We start from the raw sequence: 25,219 nt of genomic DNA, 5'->3' as shown, positions 1-25,219 counted from the left end.
CAAAGAGTTTAATTAGTTTGTGATTCTCTATCAAATACATATATACACGGAAGCGAAAAGGAAAATAAATGTCATGAGTGATACTGAATTCAAGAAAAATTAATTATGTTTTACTACTTAGATTAATTGGGAAGCTTTAATTTGTAGATCGATGTGTATAATACCTTCGCAACCCCCATAGAGATATGGGTTCCCTTGGTAACCCTGCTTGCACTTGCAACGGTATCCCTGCCAGGTTTGGAGGTCGTCGAGGCATTCACTATTTTTGTCCTGACATGCGAAATTGGGTTTTTTATGAGCTTCTTCGCATGTCGCGTTTCCAGCTACCCAGTCAAGCACCATTGGAACCTTTTTGTTGAGTAGACCCGCCTTGAGATAATTGGAGGAGAAGTTGAACTCTTCTTTCTCGACAACGAAAGCATAGCCACAAGAATTGAAGTCCGATACGTTGGTGTAATTATAATAGTTGTATACAGTCACATCAATATTTTTGAGTCCATCCGGAAACCCTATCTCGCAACACCCAACGCCAGAGCAAGACCCATTGATCACATTGTTAAGGCTAGGGCATTGAGATGAGCACCCGATTGTGTACAGTTCTCCCTTTTGGTACCCACTGAGGTGTGCGTAAGTGTCACAGCCAATAACAATGAACTTATTTTTGCTGTTGGAAATGGTGTACTGGGCTGCCCAAAACGAAGTATAGTAAGAGTCATTGGCTGCCAAATGCAAGACATGCAACTCATGAGTCTCAATGGATATGTTTGTTACAGTGACATCACCTGTCTTTGGTGTTCCAGAGTCACAAGTGATATTGAAATTCTCATCAAGGTAGCAGTCTTTATTCAACCCAAATGGGTATGGAATTTCTACACCTCCACACTCGCTGGGGCAGCCCGGCTTGCCAATAGTTGACGCTGTTGTTGCTGCTGCCACAAATATTGCAAATATTATCATCACTACAAAAATTTGCAAAAGCTTCCCACAAAAGCCCATGGCCACAACTTTTTTTAAGGAGAGAGTTTTTGTGTTTAGATGTACACGCTTTGATTGTCCTCAGACGAACAGACTCGAATTCCCTTTAAAGGCGTATGGAACGAAGACCAATTCAGCGCCCCAAGCTATGGGTTAGAATTATACATCTTCTTTCGCTATACAATTAGTTGTTTCTTGTCGGTTTCCTAGTCGTCCGAGACTCTGCGATAATGTCTTCGATCTCCAAAATCTATGTACGCTACGTGTACTCAGTACTGCATGCAGACCATTCTTAATCACTGCATCATCGCATGTAGAGTTATGATGCTCACTTGATCTGCTTACAAATTAAGATTTTGGATGGTAAAAACGAATTAAAAAAAAATTAAATTTAGGGTACAAAATAAAATAAATTAAATTACACACAGGAACACAAATATTGGGCATGAGTGGGAAGCTTTTGTTATATTTGTAAAACATAGTTTTGTCGTACACAGCGAAAGAAAATTGAACACTCTCCTAACACCCAAAAAAAATGCCAGCAAAAAATTGTTTATTTTTAAAACCTCTCTCAAACTACTACCTAACTGACAATGTCCCCCTCAAACTATCAAAACATTGCCAATGTCCCCCCAATGACGAAACTACCCTTAGTACGTAAAAACAAAAATACTAAAATTTCTTGAAAAAACCTTAAAAAAACAAAAAAAAAATCCTTTTATAAGAAAATAAAAATTAAAAAATTTCGAATTTTTTTTTTAATTGAAAATTTCTGTTTTTATTAAAAAATTTTCTTTTTTAAATAAAATTTTCCGTTTTAAAAAAACAGAGTAAAAAAATTTCGTTTTTTTTTTTAAAAATGTTTTTTAAAACATATTTAAAAAAAAAAATCGAATAAAATTAAAAAAAAATGTTTTTTTTTTTTTAAATAAAAATTTCCATTTTTTTTCAAAAGATCGTTTTAAAAAATAAAAAATAAAAAAATATATTTTTTTTAAATTAAAATTTTCTTTTTAAAAAATATTATTATTTTTATTTTTTGAATTATATGGGTATTTTTGTTATATTGAGAAATATATATGGGCATTTTGATCTTTTTGTTAGCCTTGGGGGGAGGGGGGGTGAATATTGACAATATTTTGGTAGTTTAAGGGGTACATTATTGCAATTGAAAGTTTAAGAGATATTATCAATTAGATGGTAGTTTAAAAGAGGTACGTTGACTTTACCCTTAAAACTAACATTTTTAAATGTTGGTGCATATATAGGCGTCACAATATATAGCTCAATGGTGGAGAACCATATACCATTACTTTGCTCACTTAATACTAATTACAAGTTTACTTGGCTATTTTAATTTCAATTTTTTTTTTTTTTTTTTTGGGTTAAATACTAAATACTCTCCTGAGATTTCATTGTTTTATTTTTTCTTCTCTAAGGTTTGATTTTTATCACAGGAGGTCCCTGTAGTTTTGATAATAGATCAAATTAATCTTTCTGTCAGTTGACCGTTGGTTGACTTAACGGAAATTCACATGGACCAATCAAATGTTGACACATGGCACCAACTTAAATTTTTTTTTTAATTTTTTTAAATTAAAAAAAAAAAACGTATTTTTTTAAAATAAAAAAATTTTAAAAAAAAATTGGCATCTGGCCAAATGGGGTGGCTCGGCCACCCCCAAATGACCAAGGGAGCCACCCCCAATTTTTTTTTTTTAATTTAAAAAAAAAATTAAAAAAATTTAAGTAGGTGCCACGTGTCAACATTTGATTGGTTCATGTAGATTTCCGTTAAGTCAATTAACGGCCAACTGATAGATGATTAATTTGGTCTATTATCAAAACCACAGAGACCTTTTATGATAAAAATAAACTCTAGGAAGAAAAAAATAAAGTAACAAAACCTCAAGGGATATTTAGTATTTAATTTTTTTTAATTTTTATTTTTATTTTTAATGGTATGAAAATTGAAGAGGCCCCACCGTCTTGGCCGTAGCTGGAAAATTGAGGCATCTCTATACGAACTTATGATAAGAAAATTGACTTTGACTATCGTCAATGAGAATTAGATGAAGCGGTCAAGTAGGGTTGGTTTGAATGTTAAATAATAGTTCCTGCAAATTTAAGAAGGAGATGACCTTAACTTGAAATAAACAAACAAAAGAAATAAACTTGTAATCTAGGATGCATGGATAGATGGCGAAAGTCTCGTATTGTCCTTGTCATGCACCGTGGATTAGTCATCCACATGAGGACACGATGACTTAGATTAGTGAACTAGATTAGTGAACGAGATTAATTCCCGATGGATAGATAAGATGGGAAAAGTATCCACATGAGGACACCATGACTTAGATTAGTGAACGAGATTAATTCCCGATGGATAGATAAGATGGGGAAAGTCTCCTTTTTATCGTCTTGACCACGCTACACAAGATGACATACACTAGCTGACACAGTGACTTAAATTAGTGGGGCCTCAAAACTTCAAATGCATACCCACTAGCTCCAACAACTTGCATGTCAATTGTGACGTTAACTCACATGGGTGTACACAATTGTTTATCCCTCAATGTCATCACGTGTGGTGTAGTCAATATGATAATAGGAGACGTGTAGCCGTGTAGGCCTTCTATTCTCCAGGAATGGGATTGATTAATTAAGTCATCACGCCACATCGAGTCATCAATGATTAGTCTTAGTCATTCCTTGGGAATCTTACTACTAAGCAGGGAATTTAGTCTTAGAGTTTGTTTGAGATTGCGTTTGAGAAATAGAGCTTTTGGGGTAAAAGCTTCATTTTTAAATTTTTGCCAAAAGTTTTTTTTTTTTTTAACTATTTTTTAGGCTTTTTAAACTATTAAAAGTGCTTTTAATTTTTTTACCAAACCAATACTTTTTCTTAAAAAGAAAGGTGACACAATTGTAATTTAAGCGTGCACGCTCTAGTATTTGAGGATGATGAAGCTTCTAGGAAACAAAAGAAAGACAATAAACGAAACGAGGGAAGAATTAAGAAGCAAGAAATTATACAATTACAACATGGTATCTGGTCAAGACAAGGTAAGATCAGCTCTGATAATCTGCCATCAAAGCCCAATATATATATAGTGTATCGTCTCCCATGCTATCATACCCAGCGCGCAGTACTTTTATTAGCATTAAATTTCTAGATATTTAATCACAATATCTTGTATATTTATCTTAATTGGGTTGGACTTTTATTTTTATAAAATCTCTCTAATTTATTTCTCTTGCTCATTTTTAATAAACTGTTATATATATAACAGTTTTAATAAACTAAATATTTATCGTCTGTTCATACACGTTACTAAACCTGAATATTGTTGAGTATGACGTTCGTATAGTTTGACGAAGTTAATCGCTTAGGACTTGATGATTCCTGATTGATTGTTCATGGGTTTGTTGCCTATGTGATGTCATGGCCATCCTGTCAGTCTCGTGACCTCTTTTCCTCCTTTCAATGTTAGAGAAGATATTGACTTTGATTCTATACTGTTGCAGGCACTTGACATTATTGAGCTTGAACAAAAAGCACAGCTTGTTCGAGAGCTGGATGGACATGTTATGAGATGTGTTCGTGATCAAAACGGGAATCATGTAATACAAAAGTGCATTGAGAGTGTTCCAACAGAGAGAATTGAGTTTATCATATCTGCTTTTCGCGGTCAAGTTGCGACGCTTTCTATGCATCCTTATGGTTGCCGTGTCATACAGGTAATGTTAAACCTGAGTGGTAGAAGCACTTCCTCTGGTCTGCATAACACTAAGAAGCTGTTCCGTGATGGTTTTTTGTAGAGAGTTCTAGAGCATTGTACAGATGAGCTGCGATGTCAGTTTATAGTGGATGAAATATTGGAGTCTGTTTGTGCTCTTGCTCAGGACCAGTATGGCAACTATGTCACCCAGGTTGGTTTCTTTTGTTTGGGCTATGACACTTGTAAAGTTTTTGCTCTGCCTTGCTCCTCATCTCTCTCCCTCTCTCTCCTGTTGTCAAGTAAACTGCTTTTTATGAATTTGTATGGGTAGTGGAGATCAAGTCTAGTTCTTGGAGGTGATGTTGTGCTTATGTAGTTAGCATAGTGCTCAATTGCCATAGAGTGAAACAACGTGGATGGAACTTGCCCTTAAAATACAAGGATGGGCATGAAAATTAAATGTTGTGTACGGTTTTAGGTTGCTTTTAAAGATTCTGAGCTCTTGGTCTTTTAGACTAAACTTTCTCCGTTGGTTGATATAATCCTCTTCGGGTGGGATGTGAAAATTCTAAAAACGACTCCAAATGACACCTATTCAAATGTCTAGGTGATTCACAAATATTAAGCAGAATAAGATTTGACCTAACAATTAATAATCAACCAAATTCAAATATGTAATGAAAAACAAGAACACAGATATTTGGTTACGAAGAGGAAACCATTTAGAGAACTCTCTAAATGTAAAACCTCTCCGGGGCAGCCAAACCCAGGAAATCAATCCACTATAAGAAGAATAAGGAATACAAGAAGAATTACAAAACCTTTGCAATCTACTCTTCCTTGTACACGACAAGCGACCCACTTGACTTCTACCGCAGTAGCCCTTTCCAGAACATCTGGCACAATTCTTCTATACGATTTCCTTTCACCGGAACTCCGATTGGCTTCACGTATTTAATCCCTTCTCAAATAAGCTAGAACAATATCTCTCTCTAAGCTCTCTGATTTTGCTCTCCAAAATACGTACTTGTAAATGTAGCAAAATCGTGTTTAAATAGAAAATAACCCTAATAAGTCACCCAGGTCCGGACCCTGCAGATCTGAGGTCCGGACATGCCTCATAAAATGCACTTTCGGGAACTGGAGGTCCGGACCCTGCTTGAAAAATCAAGTTTCTGGAAATGGGGTCCGGACCCGGCTTCTGGAGGTCCGGACCCGGACTGTCCAGTCTTCATCAACAACTCCGATCGATGGGCGTTTGTGGTCCGATTGAGCTGAAATTTTGCAGGGACGTTCATAACACATGAATCTACATTATGAACGGTGGAGATTGGATTCTGAGCATTCTATATCAGTGTTTGAGCCGTGAACAGTAACATCTGCATTTTGGAACTGAATTAAGCCAACACAAGAACTAACAGGATGCCCTTTGAGTATAAATACTATATATGGAAAATTCGTGGTCATTACACATTACCAGAAAAAAGGGGAAAAAAATTGTTGGTTTTTGGTCCTGTCATACGTTTGAAGAATAAAATCAATTTTACTTGTGTATTGATTTTTTTTTTTTTTTTTTTTTTCAAAAAAGAGAAAAATGTGGATGTATATTTGTATATGTTTATTTATGCATGTATGTACACCTGTTCAGGTATGACTGAATGAATTTAAACATGTATACATGATGACCAAGCAGCACATTTGTTCTCGATAGAGAGCTAGAGAGTTCTGTTGCCCTTTGCTGATAACGAACTGAGAAAATTCAAAATTGGGAAATAGGAATAATGCTTGATATTAAATGCACATAAATATTATATTTGTGAAGCAGAAAAATACATGGATTCTGGATGTGGAAAGTATACCATACTGTCAATTTGAACTCGAATTAGTTCTCAAGTATATATGCCTGTAGGTATGTTCTGTATCATTGATATTCTTGTATTTGTTCAGTTATTCCTTATATTATGTATATGCAGTGAAAAATGCTTCTTGCCCTTTGACTTTCTGGGATGTACTTTGCTTTTTGAATTGTGTACCCGAAATTCTTTTCCTCACTTTCTTCTAGTGTATTTACTGTGTTAGTTGTTGGATGGTAATGCAATGCTTGTGTTGATTTATATTAGCATGTATTGGAGAGAGGAAAGCCTCAGGAAAGGCGCCAGATTATAAGCAAGTTGTCAGGACATATTGTACATCTGAGCCAGCATAAATTTGCTTCAAACGTTGTTGAGAAATGTTTGGAGTATGGTGGTGCCACTGAACGAGAGCTGTTAATTGGGGAGATTTTTGGGCATACGGAAGGAACTGATAATTTATTGGTAAGTTAAGTTAGAGCATGGGTTATATATGCTTATTATTCATTAGAATACTCGCCTGCCCTAACAAAGAAAAATAAATAAAGAAACGGCTTATATAGTTATTCTCTTGGGGTTATTCTAAATAATTTTTTATTTTTGAAGTGTCTGGAAAATTTTTGAGTTCATAAGCATACAATTTGTTCTTATTCTAGTTGCTATTGATTATGTTTCTTGCAGGTACACATTTCTTATACATTCTAGTGAGGTGTTTATTTGTTTATATGTGCATAGGGGGTGGCCATTGGTGTTGGTCATCTTGAGCTGGTTTTTTTGTAGAGGCCAAAACCTTTGAGCTCTCGGTAACAGAAGGGGGGGTCTCTTCTACATTTGGTTGAAAGGAACCAAGGGGTTTCCTGTGTGTTGTTGTTGGGTATGGTGAGTGTTGGTGAAAGACAATCCAGATTCTTCAGTAGCTCCCGTGGTTTGAGTCAGGGAGATCCTTTGTCTCTGTTGCTGTTTGTCATCGTCATGGGGGCTACAAGTAAAATGCTTTTAGCCACTGTTAATGGGGGAGGGGTTCTTTCAGGCTTTTCTATGGGGTCTAGGAACTTTGGTGTGATTGATATTAGGGCTGGGTATCGGTCGGTTCGGACCGGTTAATGAGCTTATCGGTTAACCAAATCCTAACCGATTATTGACCGATAAGAAGTGTTAACCGAAAATTATTGGTTATATCGGTAATCGGTTAACTGATCAGTTAAATTGGTTTGAACTTTTGTGGGCTTTTTATTGGGTTTTTATAGGTTGCTAATTGGGCAAAAAATTAATTGTTTTGGAGGCCCAAATACGTTTTGTTGGGCTAAAGCCTAAAATAGCTTATTAAAAATTAGTTATTTTAGAGTATATTTTTGGCTAAAATAGCTCATTAAAGCTTTTTTATTTTTTATTTTTTATTTTTTATTTTTATATTGATCCACTACTATAATAAATATAAAATTCTAAAAAATTAAAAATTAAAATAGCTTACCGGTCATATCGGTTTTTCGATAAAAATTTTTTAACCGACCAATAAGCTTATCGGTATAAAATTTTTAACCGATTACCGACCGATAACTATCGGTTACTGTTAATATCGGTTCGGTTAAAGTCGGTAATCTGTCAGTAATCGGTAATCGGTTAATCTGCCAACCCCTAATTAATATATCACATCTCCTGTTTGTAGATGATACCTTGATTTTCTGTGGGGCTAATCTATTCCACCTCCGCTATATGCGTGCCATATTTTTATGCTTTGAAGTGCTCTATGGTTTGAGAATTAACCTGTCCAAGTCCAAATTAGTTCCTATGTGCAATGTCAATAATGTTGATAGTTTGGCAGGTTTTCTGGGATGCAGGGTTTGCCTTTGAAGTATCTTGTTATTTTGTTGGGAGCCTTTTTTAAGGCCAAATCCATTTGTAATGTTGTTATTTAGAAGATTGAATGTCGTTTGGCTGGTTGGAAGAGGATGTACTTGTCTAAGGGTAGTATGATTACATTGATCAAGAGCACCCTTTACAATTTGCCTACGTACTTCATGTTTCTTTTCCCTCTTGCTATGGGTGTTGCCAATCGCATAGAGAAGTTTCATTGGAATTTTTTTATGGGGTGGGCTAAGTGAAGCATTCAAATTTCACTTGGTGAGCTGGTTCAAGGATTGTTCTTTGATTTTCGAGGAAGGTTTAGGGTCCGAAACTTGCTTTTGTTCAACCGTGCTCGTTTGGGGAAGTGGCTATAGCATTATATGCTTGAGAGAGAGGCTTTGTGGAGAATCGTAGTGGAGTTTAAATATGGCAGCTTGTGGGATGAGTGGCGTTCTAATGAGGTTTATGGGTTTTATGGGGTGGGCTTGTGGACAAATATGAGGGGTTGAGGGGGGATTTTTGGGAAATGACTCGAAGATTAGATTCTGGCATGATTTGTGATGTGGGGATCATGTCTTCAATGAAGCTTTTTCCGGATTTGTGTAGTATTGCTCGCATTAAGTATGCTTGTGTGGCAGATCATTTGGAGATTTCTAGTGGCTCCCATCAATGGAACGTAAGCTTACTAGAGCGGCTCATGATTGGGTGGCAAACATGATGTTAATTTTTAAGTTTTTTAGAACGTAAGCTTTGTTTTTTAATATTTTGTATTTTTTTAGATCAGGGCATGAGTGGCGAAGACAAGCTTTGCTGGCCCCTCCAAGAGAGGTTTGTCTGATGTTATATTGTTCTATAACGTCCTTGCCCCTCATGATGGTTCTCCCTTTTGTTTGAAGAGTATTTAGCGGAGTAAGGTTCCCTTAAGAGCAACGTTGTTTGCTTAGTTGGCCGCTCTAGGGAAGATCCTTACCTTGGATGATTTTAGGAAGCGTCATGTCTTGGTGGTCAATTGGTGTTGTATGTTTAAGAGGAATAGAGAGATTGTAGATCCTTTACTTCTTCATTGTGAGGTCACTAGTGCCTTATAGAGTGTTATTTTTCAGCCGTTTTGGTTGTCTTGAGTTATGCCTAGACGAGTGGTAGACATTTTTGCTTGTTGGAGAGAGTTATATGGCAGTCCTCAGAGTGTAGCAGTGTAGAAGATGGTGCCATCTTGCCGTTTTGAAGACTGCCAGAGGACAGTAGTGGATCTAAAGTCTTTCTTCTTCAATACTCGTTACCTCTTGACAGCTGCTTTAGAGTTTCCTAATGTGTTTGATTTTCATGCTTATCTTTTTTTCCCTTCTAGTTAGGTGTCTCTTTTGTAGATTTCTTGTACACTGTGGATTGCGCCTTACTTTTAATGAAGTTCGAGTACTTACCAAAAAATAAAAAAAGTGCTTTACTACTCTCTAGACAGGATATGAAGATGAAATTAAGTTTAGATGTCTGTGTTTGTGTCATACCATGATACTTTTGGTACATCTGCAAGTATGTTTTTAAGTTTTACTCTTTGTCAATTTCCTTTCAAGGTAAAATTGAAATGGAATGAGTATGGTATAATCATAGTTCTGGAGATCTTCCCCTCCTTAAAGACGTCTAGGTAGGAAACAAACTAATACTTATCTCCACAAGCCAAATGGCATTTAAATACTGCTGCACACTCCTCAGAAGATTCTGTATTGTGAGCTTGATAAAGACAGAAACTTCAAAGCTTTGGTCTGTCTTTAACGGCGGTGATGATAAGAGGTATTCCTGGGAAGTCTGTCATTAGATGAATCATATATTAGAATATAAAAGGTGTTACAATTCATTGTTTACTATTCATCATACAACTTTATGAGAAGTACGACATTTTTTTCTCTCTGCAATTAATTTACCAACTGAACTTAGAGGTCATTCAAGTGCAGAACTGGATGTTTGATTCTTCCTCTTATGTTCCCTGAAGAAGCGATCATTTGGAATTAAGCTTTTAAACTTTTGTGCTTTTTTTATTGAATAATTTACCCAGATTGCCCCAGCACTAAATGAGAGTCCTATTAGACATTTATGTTTTGGCGCCAAAATTTAGTTTACCACATATCTCTTGAGGTTTCTATACATGTTCAATAATAAATTATAGTACTGTACTGGATGATAATCCTGCCTCTCTTGTCAATGCTGCAAATCTTTGTTGCATAATCTGCATAAGGGTTGTTAATTAGGAGTTTAGTAGTTAAAGTTTGTATTCTGCTTGCTTAATTTACCATATTCAACTTCTTTCTTGTAGACAATGATGAAGGACCAATTTGCAAATTACGTGGTCCAGAAGATTCTTGACATATGTTCTGATAATCAGCGAGCAATATTGCTTAGTTGTGTTGATGCACAGTTTTCCAAAAGATGACGTGGCACGCCTGCCGAGTTTGAGTTGAACCAACTTCCGAACAGTTTGACTGCACAACAAAGAAGAAACAAGGATCGAAGTGACCGGGGGTGAGCCGGCGTGGGCACTCCGATGCCTAAGTCAGAATGGGAAAAGATGCTAGTAACAACTATCGAGCTCAAATTATGAGAGTTGTGATTACCTTTGCTTTGATCATATGACTTGTATTTATAGGCATTGGAGGGAATTTGATTTCCCACTTATTAAGGAATCTTATCCCTTGATATCGGCTAAACAAACATTTGAATGAAAAGATCATGTTTGTTAGTTCTTCCACGATTTGAGCGACTTGAGATCAGAGGATCAACTTCGTAATCTTTTCAGATATCAGAGTTATCCCTTTTACCGCGACTTAAATGTCCTGAGTTATTCTCGGACTTCATGGTCTCGGCTAGGGGTTGCCTTGGATTGGAGGTCTCGGATCTCATGAGTAGTCCTCGTCTCGGATTACTTGAGAAGGTCTCGTCTCGGATCACTTGAGAAGGTCTCGTCTCGGATCACTTGAGAAGGTCTCGTCTCGGATCACTTGAGAAGGTCTCGTCTCGGATCACTTGTGAAGGTCTCGGGACTTGGGCCTCTTCTGGCTGGGCCCAAGGACTGCTCAATAAATGATAAGCTAGTTCATGACCCAACAGTTACCCCCCAATTTCGAAGTTTGTAGAACTAAAGAAATTTCATGTCTTGATGGAATGAACCGAGGCCAGCTTTTCTTAAGAGAGATTCCAAGACAGTCAACGTCTTTCCGACTCCGTCCCGGATAATAAGGCGGCAAAATTTGAAATTTAAACTTCAGATTCAAAATTTAAATTTCAAATCTTGGAGAGTACATTCAAATTCAAATTTCAAATATTAGGGGGAATTTTGACTCTCGACATTCCAGGTGTCGGTTGAAATTCCGAGACCCTATCGCTTCATTAATGCTGGCTCACACGTGTCATCTATAGGCGGCGTCGGTTGAGCTTCCGAGGCCCTGTTTCACATGGCGCTTTTAATGCACACGTGTCCGAGGCGGTCTTATTTATAGGACAGTATCTTCTCTTTTTCCATTCTTTCTATCCTCCGCAGCAGCTTCTAGCTTTTCTGTTTCCTTCTTTATCCTTCGAGAACTCTTTTCGTTTTCATAAACCATGTCTGGAGATGAGGGATCAGGGTCTGATGGCCTCGGCGACAACACCTACCCAGCCTGTTGGCGGCCATTGTTAACTAAGGCTGATGAAGCCAGAATTCGGGAGGAGTGTTTTATCCCCAAATCCGTGAAGCTGCGATTCGATGATGAACGGATAGGTGCAATAGTGCGTTCTGATGCGCACGAAGTTTGTCTGTACGAGACGATGTTCCGTGCTGGTTTTCGCTTACCCATTCCGCCGACCATTCGAGAGTTGCTGAGCTATCTGAATCTAGCTCCCCATCAGATTGTGCCCAACGCATGGAGACTTATCCATGCCTGCGTGTTGCTTTGGCCTCTGGCACTCGGACCGGGGCATCATCTCACAGCCCGGGAATTTTTGTGGGTATATCGCCTTCAAAAGAACCCAAAGTGTGATGGTTTATACAATTTCCAGTCACGAAGGGGGAAATTCGTTCACGTAGATGGTAAATATTCCAGCAACCATGCGTGGAAGGGAAAGTACTTTTTTGCAACAGGGAGGTGGGAATTTCATCCTACCGAAGTTGCCCAGGGTCCGAGAGTGCCTCGGGAAACTAGTGTTCCTGCAGCGAACGCTTCTAAAGAGCCAGCCCTTACCGATGACGAACAACAGCGTGTAAATAAAGTTTTAAGGTGGACTCAAAGACACGAGAATTTACTAAGCTATTCATTGCTAATGAATACGGCCTCGCAAGGAGGGGGCCTCGTCAGATTGGAAAAAGGCGATGGCGGAGGTAAGAAGGGACCTGTTTCCGCGGTTGTCCGAGACCCAAAGGTTCCTGCCTTAGACCCTCCAGCGGCCAACACCCGAGGAGCTACCCCGCGGAAGACCAGGCTTGATAAAGGTAAAGGAAAACTGGTCGAGTCACCCAAGCAGAAGAATCCTCCACTTCAAACTGGGGGGGCTCTAAGAATTAGTGGGAGAGTGGATCCTCCTGGTGCTGCACAATTTTGAACTACAGGGCCTTTGAAAATGGCCACAAAACCTAACCCTCCAACCCGGGCAGCTAGGGCTCTGCACTTGGTTGACGAGCCTGAGGGATTAGGAGAACCTGAAGCTCCTCACCCTAAAAAGAGGAAGCTGGTGAGAGCAACAGAAGTGAAGGTACAGGATCAGTTTGCTAGCTTGCTAGCTGCTAGGCGAAAGGCTGCTTCTGGACCTGTGGTGAAGTCAGTTACAGAGGTTGAGGCCTTTCTGGCCAACGAGCCTGTTCCTGCACGTCCATTAAATGCCACTCCTTTGGCCTCGGATGGCCTCGAGGCTAAGAATGCCATTCCCATCCAATCTCTCTCGCTCCAACCCCTGGGCTCCAACATCCAACACATTTTGGATGATATAGAGTTGGTGGAGCATTCGGATGGCTCCGTAGAGATGGTGTGTGAGAGGACCAAGGGGCCAACTGCAGCTGTCGAAGGAGCTAAACCTCTTTCCCCTGTTGACGAGGCTGAACCGGAAGTCCACGCACCTCCATCTACTAGGGCTCGGACGCCGACTCCTGTCGAGAAGGTTACCGAGAAGGCATCGGCTAAAGAGACGGAGCCTACTGCCGAGACCTCATCTTCTTCCGCCTCGGCTATTAGGCCTCAAGGAGTAGACTGGACTGTCGGCGGACGTCTGGCAGATTTTAGCGGTGATTTGAAGGGTAATCCCTTCTTGGCACTGGTAAATTTAATTCCGCACGAGAGCCTTACCATGGAACGCGACATCTCTGCTCAAGGCATGACAGAGCAGATGATTTATTTTCAACTTACTGTAAGTATACTACCTCTTTTTTCTTTTTACTCTATGCATAAACATACTGACAGAATCTTTGCCACAGGCTATTATGAGGTCGTTGGTTTGGTACTGCTATTTCCGGAAGGTAACCCAGGAATCGACCAACAAGACCGACATGCTCCAAGGCTTAATCACTGACCTGGAAGCCGAAAATACCAGGCTAAAGGAGGTAGTGGCTAAGCAAGATGAGGAACTATTGCTCTCGGGCCAACAGCAGTCAATAATGCAGGCCGAAACATCCGAGATGGCTGCGGCTCGGACAAGGGCTGAGTCTGAGGCTGCGGAGTTGGCGGCCGAGATTAAGGGTCTTCGGGCTGAAATAAGCCGACTCCAGGAGGACAACTCCATTATAAGAGAAGATCGGAACCAATTGGAGGAAAGGCACTCGAGCGTCTCGGATCAACTGGAATTGGCTCGGGCTGAAATTCTGGAGCAGAAAACCTTGGTGGCAAAAACAAATGACGCCAAAGTGATTGCTGAGGAGAAACTGAAGTTCTTCAAGGGCAAATACGCTCAGGTGAAGCTCAATTGAAGGAGGCTAAGAGCCAAGTTGCCAGCTATTTGCGCCAGCTATCCTTTGCTTCATGGGTCCGAAACTCTGCCTGGGCTGACGGACTCATTCTTGGCTTTGAAACCTTTCGAGCATGGGCTAAGGACTCGACCCGAAAAATAGATCTTGACAGGATAAAGATCGAGGACATCCCTTGCTCGGACGCAGCTATGGCTCAACTCGTAAACCTAGGCCAAGAACAAATGCCTGACGCCGCAGGAATAAAAGAATTTTTCTTCGACCCCTTCTCGGCTCAACATCGCCAAGGTGCCGAGTCTGATCCAGATGACACCCAGTCCGAGGCCGTTTCTGCTGAGTCCGGCTCTGCCGAGGCCCCCGATGCTAATCTTGCTTCTGCCCCTAAGGCAAAATAGTGTAACACCATATAATAGCTCTTTGTATATACCTCAAGTTTCTTAATTAATGAAACAAGTTTTTGTGTTTATATGAGTTTCGGAATAACTTTTATTGGTTTGTTACCCAAGGTAGTTAGGGATTTTATATTTCTCCGAGTTATATCTTGGAGATTTCAAATTAATTTTAATTATACTACCTCGTAATATTTGATTGTTACTCTGAGTTAAGTCTTGGAGAGTTTGTTTGCTACTCCGAGTTTAGGTCTCGGAGATTTTGTTTGCTACTCCGAGTTTAGGTCTCGGAGAGTTTGATTGCTTATCCGAGTTAGGTCTCGGAAAGTTCAATTATCCGAGTTAGGTCTCGGAAAGTTAGGTCTCGGAAAGTTCAATTACTTCTCCGAGTTGGGTCTCGGAAAGTTCAATTACTTCTCCGAGTTGGGTCTCGGAAAGTTCAATTACTTATCCGAGTTGGTAATTTAATTTGTACATATGTACCTTGTATACTGCATAACTCCGAGATGCTTTTATTCATTGAAATGAAAATAATGAAATGGCAAATAAATCACATATCACTGTGTTTAGACATAATACTTTTTAAGGTGCTCAGCGTTCCAAGGCCTTGGTAAAACCTTACCTCTGGAATCTTCCAAGTGGTACGCTCCAGCTCGTTTGCACTCAATCACCTTATAAGGTCCTTCCCAATTAGGAGTTAGCTTTCCCTCAGCTGGGTCCTTGGTTGCGAGAGTAGTCTTACGTAGGACCAGATCTCCAATTTTGAAGGTTCGAGGCTTGACCTTCTTGTTGAAATACCGAGTCACCCTTGCCTGATATGCTGCCATAGCCATTTGGGCTCGATCCCGCTTTTCTTGAAGCAAGTCCAAATGCAGTTGTAAACCCTCGTCATTAGTCTCGGATCGGAAGGTCTCTACACGATAGCTGCCTGAGCCTATCTCGGCTGGAATGACTGCTTCAGTTCCGAATGCTAAGGCATATGGTGTTTCTTCGGTTGGAATTCGCTTGGTTGTTCGGTATGCCCACAAAACTTCTGGAAGGTCTTCTGCCCAGTTTCCTTTCCGATCACCCAGCTTCTTTTTCAAAATTTTGAAGATAGTCTTGTTGGTAGCCTCCACCTGTCCATTAGCCTGGGGGTGCCCTGGAGACGAGTAATAATTCCTTATTTGGAGTTGGGCACACCAAGCTCGGAATGAGTCGCAATCGAACTGCTTGCCATTATCTGTGACAAAAGCATGAGGAATACCATACCGGCATATGATGCTCTTCCATAAAAATCGCTCAATTGCCTTAGCTGTGATATGCACTAAGGCTTCGACCTCTGCCCATTTAGTGAAATAATCCACAGCAACAACAGCAAACCTTAAACCTCCTTTGCTCCGAGGCAATGGTCCTACTATATCTACCCCCCATTGAGAAAATGGCCAAGGTGAAGAGATTGCACTCAAGTCTTCCGGAGGTTGATGAGTTATATTAGCGAACCGTTGGCATTTGTCACAATGTTTGACTAATTCTGCCGAGTCCCTGCTCATGTTGGGCCAATAGAAACCCGCTCGGACTGCTTTATGCGCCAACATTCTAGCCCCCGCATGGCTTCCGCAAATCCCTTCGTGGATTTCTCTAAGGATATAGCTCCCTTCTTCTTTTGAAACGCACTTCAAAAGTGGTAACATGAAACCCCTCTTGTAAAGGATTCCATTTACCATTGTAAACCTTCCTGCTCTTATCTTCAACCGGGTAGCAAGCTTTTTATCTGAAGGAAGTACTCCTCTTTCCAGGTATTCTACGATTTCATGTTGCCAATTAGGCATGGTCTCGGCTGTAGAGACCGACACCGTCTCGGTAACCGATGATTGTAGAAGAATTTGGATAGGAGTCTCGGTTGTGACCTCTCCATTAGCAGTTGAGGCTATTCGGGCCAATTGGTCTGCTTTTTCATTCTCTGGTCTCGGAATTTTCACAATATCAAATTTGCTGAACAATGTTTGCAAATCCTGTACTTTGGCTAAGTACAACTTCATCTTGTCTCCCTTGGCTTCGAATTCTCCTCTAATGTGCCCTACAACAACCTGGGAGTCACTCCGTATTTCGACAATTTTGGCTCCCATTTCAAGAGCTAAACCGAGTCCTGCCAAGACTGCCTCGTACTCGGCCTCATTATTCGTCGTCTTGAACTTCAACTTCAATGCACTACATAACTCTTCCCCATCGGGAGTAATCATGACTATCCCTGCTCCACCATGCTTCTTCGTAGATGATCCATCCACATAAACTACCCAGGTTTCATCACTTGGCCAGCTGGTGATGTCTGGCAAATTAGTGAATTCTGCTAGAAAATCAGCCAGTGCCTGGCCTTTGAGGGAATTTCGAGGGAGAAACTCAATATCGAATTCTCCCAGCTCAATGGCCCAGTTAGCTAATCTTCCCGACAGATCTAGCTTTCTTAGTACTTTCTTTAATGGGTATTCAGTCAACACTCGGATAGTATGAGCTTGGAAGTAGGGTCGGAGCTTCCTGGATGCTATAATTAAGGCAAAAGCCAGTTTTTCCATCTGGGGATACCTTTCTTCAGCGCCCCTCAAAGCTCTGCTTGTGAAGTATACAGGCTTTTGAATTCCTTCCTCTTCTCGGATTAATGCCGCACTAACTGCCGTTTGAGACACAGCTAAATACAAATATAGCACCTCCCCTGCCTTTGTCTGGCTCAGCAAAGGAGGGCTCACCAGATATTTTTTCAGCTGTCCGAAGGCTTCTTCACATTCGTCTGTCCATTCAAAAGCCTTTCGCAAGACTTTGAAAAACGGAAGACACTTATCGGTCGACCGTGATATGAACCGATTTAGTGCCGCTACCCTTCCTGTCAATTGCTGGAGCTGCTTCAAGTTTTTCGGAGATTGCATATCCAAGACAGCTTGTATTTTTTCAGGATTGGCCTCTATTCCTCGGCTGGATACCATGTAACCGAGGAACTTTCCTGATGAAACTCCGAATGCACACTTTGAGGGATTCAACTTCATCCCATACTTCTTCAAGGTTGTGAACGTCTCTTGCAGGTCGAGTGCGTGGTCTTGTGGCAGCACGCTCTTGACTAGCATGTCATCAACGTATACTTCCATATTGCGTCCGATCTGGTCTCGAAACATCTTGTTTACCAGCCTCTGGTATGTCGCCCCTGCGTTCTTCAAACCAAAGGGCATGACCTTATAACAGTACAAACCTCGGTCAGTTATGAACGCAGTTTTTTCACGGTCCTCTGGATGCATATATATCTGGTTGTAACCAGAGAAGGCATCCATGAAGCTAAGTAATCCATATCCAGCTGTTGAGTCCACCAATGCATCAATACGAGGTAATGGAAAACTGTCTTTTGGGCAGGCTTTATTGAGGTCAGTGAAATCCACGCACATCCTCCACTTCCCATTGGACTTTTTGACCAATACTACATTAGCCAACCAATCGGGATAATATACTTCTTCAATGAAACGGGCCTTGAGAAGCTTCTCTACTTCCTCTGCTATGGCCACATTCCGTTCAGGGGCGAATTTTCTTCTTTTCTGCTTTACTGGTTTCACACTTGGATCGACATTTAGCTGGTGGATGATGTCTTCAGGATCAATTCCTGGCATGTCTTCGTGGGTCCACGCAAAAACTTCTAAATTCCTTCTTAGGAAGATGATGAGACCGTCTCGGATTGTGGGACTGAGCTGCGTCCCAATCTTCAAAGTCTTGTCTTCACTTATCACCACATCCTCCAAAGGTTCAGCTGGTTCCCCCTTTGGGTCATTCCTGTTATTCCCACCTACCGTACCAATTACAATAGGAGTCGGATCCGAGACCTTCTTGAGAGACGTATTGTAACATCTTCTTGCCTGGGTCTGATCTCCCTTCACCTCTCCAACTCCGTCCTCTGTTGGGAACTTCATCATCAAGTGGTATGTCGAAGTTACGGCCTTTAACTTATTCAAAGCAGGTCTACCGATAATGGCATTGTAGGCACCTGGTCGGTCAATAACCAGAAAATCTACCATCACAGTTTTCTGCTTAGGTGCTGTTCCTGCCGTGACAGGAAGTGAAATAAGACCAACTGGCTGGACCTGCTCTCCTGCAAATCCAACCAGGGGAGAGCTAAATGGTATGACCCTATCACGATCGATACCCATTTGCTGAAAAACTGGCCAGTACAATATATCAGCCGAGCTTCCATTATCCACTAGAATTCTGTGGATCATGTGGTTGGCCACTGTTACAGTTACGACTAGCGGATCATCATGGGGTTGCATTACCCCCCTTGCGTCCTCTTCAGAGAAAGAAAGGATCAATGAATCCTTTTTTGCAACTTTGGACGGTCTCTGCACTGTGAAGACCTCCTCGGTATGTGTTTTCCTAGCATGGGCTTTCCTGGCCGAATTAGACTGTCCTCCACCAGCTATTCCTCCGGCAATAGTATGAATTTCTCCTACTACTCTTTGATCCTGAGGGGGTCTCGGATCTTCTCTAGGACCATCGTCCCGATCACGTCTCGGCTCCTGTGCTCTTTCAACTCGGTTTCCATCTAATAGGAGAGGCTGTTGATGCATTGCGCCTTGGTTCCTCTCCCCTGCTAGGAATCTTACCAGCCTTCCGTTTCTGATGAAAGTTTCGATTTCCTGCCGCAAGGTTATACAGTCTTCCGTCAAATGGCCGTGATCATTGTGGTACTCGCAGAACTTCGTCCGATCTCGCTTCCTCGGATCACCCCGCAACTTATTTGGCCATCTGAAAGCTGGATCTCTTCTGATTTCCATAAACACTTCATTGACCCTGGTATTCAAAGGTGTGAACCTTCGATCTTCACGTCGCCGGGGTTCCGACTTTGGGACTGATGGTACAGTCTTCTTTACTACTCTCTTCTGAAACCTTTCTTCCTTCGGAGCAGATGCTATAGGTGGCTCCTTTTTGGCATCCTCTTCTTTTTTGGCGTCCTCCTTCTCCCGGTCTTCTTCCTCCTGACCTTTTGTGAGAGCTTTAATCATTTCCTCCTGATTAATATACTCCTCCGTCTTGGCAATAAACTCGGGAAGAGTTATTTCTGTCGAACTTTTTGATACTTCGGCCATTAGAGGCCCATTTGGCCTAACCCCATGCCATAACGCAGATAACACCGTTTGATCCCCCGGGTTATCCACTAGCAATTTTTCTTTATTGAACCTATGCATGAAATCTTTCAGGCTTTCCTCCTTCCCTTGACGTAAAGATAGTAAGCAAGCCGAGTGCTTTCTCCTCTTCTTGGTAGCCAGAAATTGGCTTAAAAAGAGACTTCCAAGTTCTTTGAAACTGTCTATTGACTTGGCAGGCAATCTGGCAAACCAGTCTTGAGCAACTCCTTCCAAAGTGAGAGGAAAGGTTCTGCATGCTATTTCATCCGGAAACCTGTGAAGGGAGAAGTGAACACGGACGCTTTCCATATGCTCCGAAGGGTCGCCACTACCATTAAACTCCTTGACGCGAGGCATCTTGAAGTTTTCAGGCAAAGGGAAATTTAGCACTCGATCAGTAAAAGGCAGGTCGGTGTTATCCATGAACCCCGAAGCAGGGGTTTTCTCATCCCTTGCAGCCAACTTACGGGTCAGCTCTTCGTACTTCTTCTTCAGATCCTCCATGTCAGCACTCATCTGGCCTTCATTTTGCCCATGGGGTTGTTCCTGTCGAGGCCTCGTGTGCTGGGACCTCTCCTGCTCATGGTGCTCCTCATTCTGGACAGTAGTATGATGGCTAGCTTGGACTGAACTTGCTTCTTCGTCACGGTGCGAACCAGCCGTCCGCTTTCCACGGCGAATTTCCCTTCGCCTTTCCTTTTCACGCCGTTCATCAAGTCTTCTTTCTCGCTCTTGGTCCCTCTGGCTATTACGGCCCTCAGCAGCTGTGAGCCTTACAGCCAGGTCTTCATTTTGCTTCTTCAGAGCCTTCATGGATTCAGACATCTGCTTCATGAATTCGGTTAGATCGGGTGGTGGTGGTGCGTTGGAGGCTGTAGCAGTGGAACGGGTAGTCACCATTTTAGATTAGTAGAGAACTGATGAAAATCGAAGTTCCCACAGACGGCGCCAAACTGTTGATGCACAGTTTTCCAAAAGATGACGTGGCACGCCTGCCGAGTTTGAGTTGAACCAACTTCCGAACAGTTTGACTGCACAACAAAGAAGAAAGAAGGATCGAAGTGACCGGGGGTGAGCCGGCGTGGGCACTCCGATGCCTAAGTCAAAATGGGAAAGGATATTTGTAACAACTATAGAGCTCAAATTATGAGAGTTGTGATTACCTTTGCTTTGATCATATGACTTGTATTTATAGGCATTGGAGGGAATTTGATTTCCCACTTATCAAGGAATCTTATCCCTTGATATCGGCTAAACAAACATTTGAATGAAAAGATCATGTTTGTTAGTTCTTCCGCGATTTGAGCGACTTGAGATCAGAGGATCAACTTCGTAATCTTTTAAGATATCAGAGTTATCCCTTTTACTGCGACTTAAATGTCCTGAGTTATTCTCGGACTTTATGGTCTCGGCTAGGGGTTGCCTCGGATTGGAGGTCTCGGATCTCATGAGTAGTCCTCGTCTCGGATTACTTGAGTAGGTCTCGTCTCGGATCACTTGAGTAGGTCTCGTCTCGGATCACTTGAGAAGGTCTCGTCTCGGATCACTTGAGAAGGTCTCGTCTCGGATCACTTGAGAAGGTCTCGTCTCGGATCACTTGTGAAGGTCTCGTCTCGGATCACTTGAGAAGGTCTCGGGCTTGGGCCTTTTGAGCAGGTCTCGGACTTGGGCCTCTTCTGGCTGGGCCCAAGGACTGCTCAATAAATGATAAGCTAGTTCATGACCCAACACAATTCATAATATCAAAAAATCTCGTGTGTGTCTAACAGAAGATACTGAGTTATATAAAAAAATATATATATATATATTGTTTTCTATTTTATGCATAAAATATGAGTATATATTCATGCACTTGCCTCTCTGCGTAGACTATTTGGAAATGCTAATTAGAAAATGCATCGACGAGTCTTCTTTGCTTCATTTGATCTCCCTCTCTTTCTCATGCGTAAGTATACTCATATATGCATAATATATATGAGTATATATTATGCATATTGCATAGAGACTTGTGCAATTCTCCATGTCTATCTTAAGATGAGAATCTTGTTGGAAATAATTTTGGATGGTGCACAAATTCTCATTGATATAAAATCATTGCAATCTAAAAATTAACAATAAAATAAATGAAATACAAGAGATGAAAAGTAGAGTATGGAAAGATCTCACAATGTGCTATAGAATCACGCAAGAGCGTTGTCCTTAAAGGTTGATTCGTGCCTCCCGGAGTGTATAACTCGGTGCGATCGGATCCTTTGACACGCAACCTCCCAGGATTAGACTATAGTGTCTACCTTCGTTAAGGACGCACTTCCAATAACGAAGACTAGTAGAACAACCCTTTGATCTTCTTAAAAAAAAAACCGCAAAGAGAAAATAGAAATTGAATAGAATAGAATTCTATGCAATTGATCTTCTAAAATAGGACAAAACTCTTTTATAAAGAAAATGAGTTTGCCTTTCTTTCTTTCTTGTTGCAAGCTCACTCTACCATGAGATTGTGGATGTTTTCTTTTCTTTTTATAATGTCCAAATGGTCATAACACCAAAAACGGTAAAACATTTGTTAATAACAAAATGGTCAAACTACAATAAAACTTGTTAAAGACTAACGGTCAAAACGGTAAAAATCAATTAAAACTAATTTTTATTTAATAACTCATAACCAAGTAATAAATATAAACGGTCATAAAAGTTATATCTCATAACCAAGTAATAAACACTAACGGTCATAAAAGTTATATCTTATAACCAAGTAATAAATACAAACGGTTATAAATCAAATGGTTAAAGATGATTTTTATTTCTCATAAAAACCTTTAAGAAGATATTATCAAATGATAAAACATTTCCAAATGACTTAAAAATGAATGTTTGTAACAAATATTACAACAAATCTATCTGTCCCAACTAGTATATTGATATGAATCTGATTAAAGTAATGAGCTTACAATTCATTACATTGAATATTAAACGTGGGTTTTTTTTCATAAAAGTTAGGGTTGCTCCGGTTAGTATACCATTGAGAAAAAACAAAGTTTCATTTTGCAGTGTAGTGGCGTAATACAAGTAATAAATAAGTGACATATTTTAATGTAGCAAATCATGTAATATATATATATATATATATATATATATATATTAACATACTTAACATTAATTATAGCTTTTTTCCATATATCCAAGCTCTAAATCCTTTATTGTTCTGATAGACCCATAGTGTAATATTGGTGCTATGAATACTGTCGCATGCCATCTTCTACTTTTTTGAGGGAATTCTTTCATCTTCATTCGATAATAAGAGAGGCAGAGCGTAAAAGCTCTTACAGATAAATATAGCCAAAAGCTATGAAAAGTACAACATCGTAGATACACTGAAAATCTAACAATTAAAAACGTGTCTACCTCCTCCGATCCAACCCATGTGCACACTTTATTTAAGGGGTAGATATGCTCTGGGCAGACTATATATTAGGAGTGTCAATGCAGTTACGGTTAGCGGTAAGTAAATCATGTAACACTCGTTATAACCGCTTTTTTAAATTTGGGCTTTCTCAAGATAAATATATAACCAATTTTCAGTTTTGAGCTTCTTCTTTTTTTAACCACTGTAGCATTTTTACCCCATTTGTTTTTTTTTTTCACATTTTTAGTGTCTTTTTGGGCCAAATTGCTATAAAAAGAGCCCATATTGAAAAATTAAAAATATTTGACCCCAAATTTACATTTACTTGTACTTTAAAAAAAATTTCTTAAACATAAATCATAACCTGTTAAAATTTAATATGATTAATTTGAATAAAGTATTTGAATTTTTATTGAATCATATGATTAAGTATTGATCTTATACATTTATATTATTCATATGCATATATGTATAATTATAATTTATAACATATATAGACTTATAAGTTTATAACATACATTGAAACTAAGTCTCTAAGTACTTAATTGTTGTATTAGTATGAATTGGTATACTTATGATTTATGTCATATTATATATGTGTTGTGAACGGAATTAAAATTACAAGATCCCAAAGAAGCAGAAAAAAACATAATAAAAAATAGATCAATCACACAAGACACCAAGATTTAAGTGGTTCGGCTTAACAAGCCCACATCCACTGGCGGAGACGACTCGGAAGAAATTCACAAACAAAAGATAGAGTACAAAGGAGTAGAGAGAAAACCACTCAAAACTCAAAGCCCCAATACACTCAAATCCCACTCCCACAAAAAGAGAAAAATACAAAAGAGAGAAAAAATTGACAAAGAAAACTCTCTTCTTCTCTAAGTGCCATAAGGCACAACAAAGTGAGAACACCCTAATGAGATGCGGCTTCTAAATTTTTCTCCCCCATCACTATGTTGCAAAGCCTCCCTTTTATAGAGGTTCAAAGTTGGCTAGCAACTCCTTGTACAGCTTGGAGTAAAGATGCGTGAAATCCAAATTGGAGTAGTAAACCAACAAAAGCCAATATGGAAAGAAGAAAGTGTGGCTCGTAATATCCTAAAAGAATAGCCCAAAGACTCCAAGTCAAGCTTGGCATTCCAACGGCAGGCGGGCCCCACTTCAAGACTTGAGTAATTCAAGGCACCACACAACAAACTCCACCTTGACTTGAATTCCATCAAGTCCCTAATGCAAATCTCCTCATGACGTCTCCTCCAACATCCACACGGGGCAATCACAAGCTACAAACAACAATCAAGTTCAAGCAACTCTCGAACTTCAGAACTGAAATTGGCTTAATCAACATATCCACTGGATTTTCCTCAGAAGCAATTTTCTTTAATATGATATCTCCTCGTATCACAACCAGACCACTAGCATAATTTGAATCGACATACCCAATGACACTGGAACCAATACTTTCTTTAATATGATATCTCCTCGTATCACAACCAGACCACTAGCATAATTTGAATCGACATACCCAATGACACTGGAACCAATACTGATAAGCGCCAAATGTTGCACATTCAAGCTCCTTAATTTACATATGTTAATTCCCTAGCATTGTTATTTGTTTGATTTTGTTTTGTTTTTGTGTTTCAGCTCTCATTTGACAAACCATTGGAAAGTGGGCTTAAAAGGACAAGAAGTTGAGCATTCTGGATCTAGGATCGATCGCAGCATTCCTGGGATCGAGCGCACTACGCTCGAGCGTCTGCGGCCAGGGATAGAGCGCATGCCTGTGCTCGTGGACACAAAAGCTAAGCTCAAGTGCACTACGCTCGAGCGCACAAGACCTCGGATCAAGCGCACTCGAGCGTGTACAGCACGGCAACAGTCCTTTTCCAGCATGGACTTGGTTTTCAGTCTCCCAATTGGACTGGGAGATTGACTTCCGACTTTCTGAGGATTTCTAGGATTTTAGGGTTCTCC

The 25,219-nt window shown here is 40.2% G+C and overlaps 3 protein-coding genes across 3 annotated transcripts in view; 1 reads left to right on the top strand and 2 right to left on the bottom strand.

The window, feature by feature from the left end:
- LOC132190936 (wall-associated receptor kinase 3-like) overlaps nt 1-25,219 on the bottom strand; it is a 61,213-nt gene that overhangs the window by 4,719 nt on the left and 31,275 nt on the right. Inside the window, exon 5 of the mRNA XM_059605963.1 lies at nt 165-917. Within this exon, the coding sequence (XP_059461946.1) occupies nt 165-917 (753 nt within the window). The remainder of the gene's footprint in view (nt 1-164; nt 918-25,219) is intronic.
- On the top strand, nt 4,006-10,817 carry LOC132189418 (pumilio homolog 5-like). The gene is made up of 5 exons (XM_059604158.1): nt 4,006-4,041; nt 4,504-4,716; nt 4,798-4,908; nt 6,818-7,012; nt 10,701-10,817. The coding sequence occupies exons 1-5, from the start codon at nt 4,021-4,023 to the stop codon at nt 10,815-10,817; spliced, it is 657 nt and encodes a 218-aa protein (XP_059460141.1). The 5' UTR covers nt 4,006-4,020.
- On the bottom strand, nt 15,265-20,733 carry LOC132189416 (uncharacterized). Its single transcript, XM_059604157.1, has one exon. The coding sequence runs from the start codon at nt 20,731-20,733 to the stop codon at nt 15,265-15,267; it is 5,469 nt and encodes a 1,822-aa protein (XP_059460140.1).

Source organism: Corylus avellana, chromosome ca8, assembly GCF_901000735.1.
Source record: "Corylus avellana chromosome ca8, CavTom2PMs-1.0".
Classification (NCBI taxonomy): Eukaryota; Viridiplantae; Streptophyta; class Magnoliopsida; order Fagales; family Betulaceae; genus Corylus; species Corylus avellana.
This window is presented reverse-complemented; position numbering and strand designations above follow the sequence as displayed.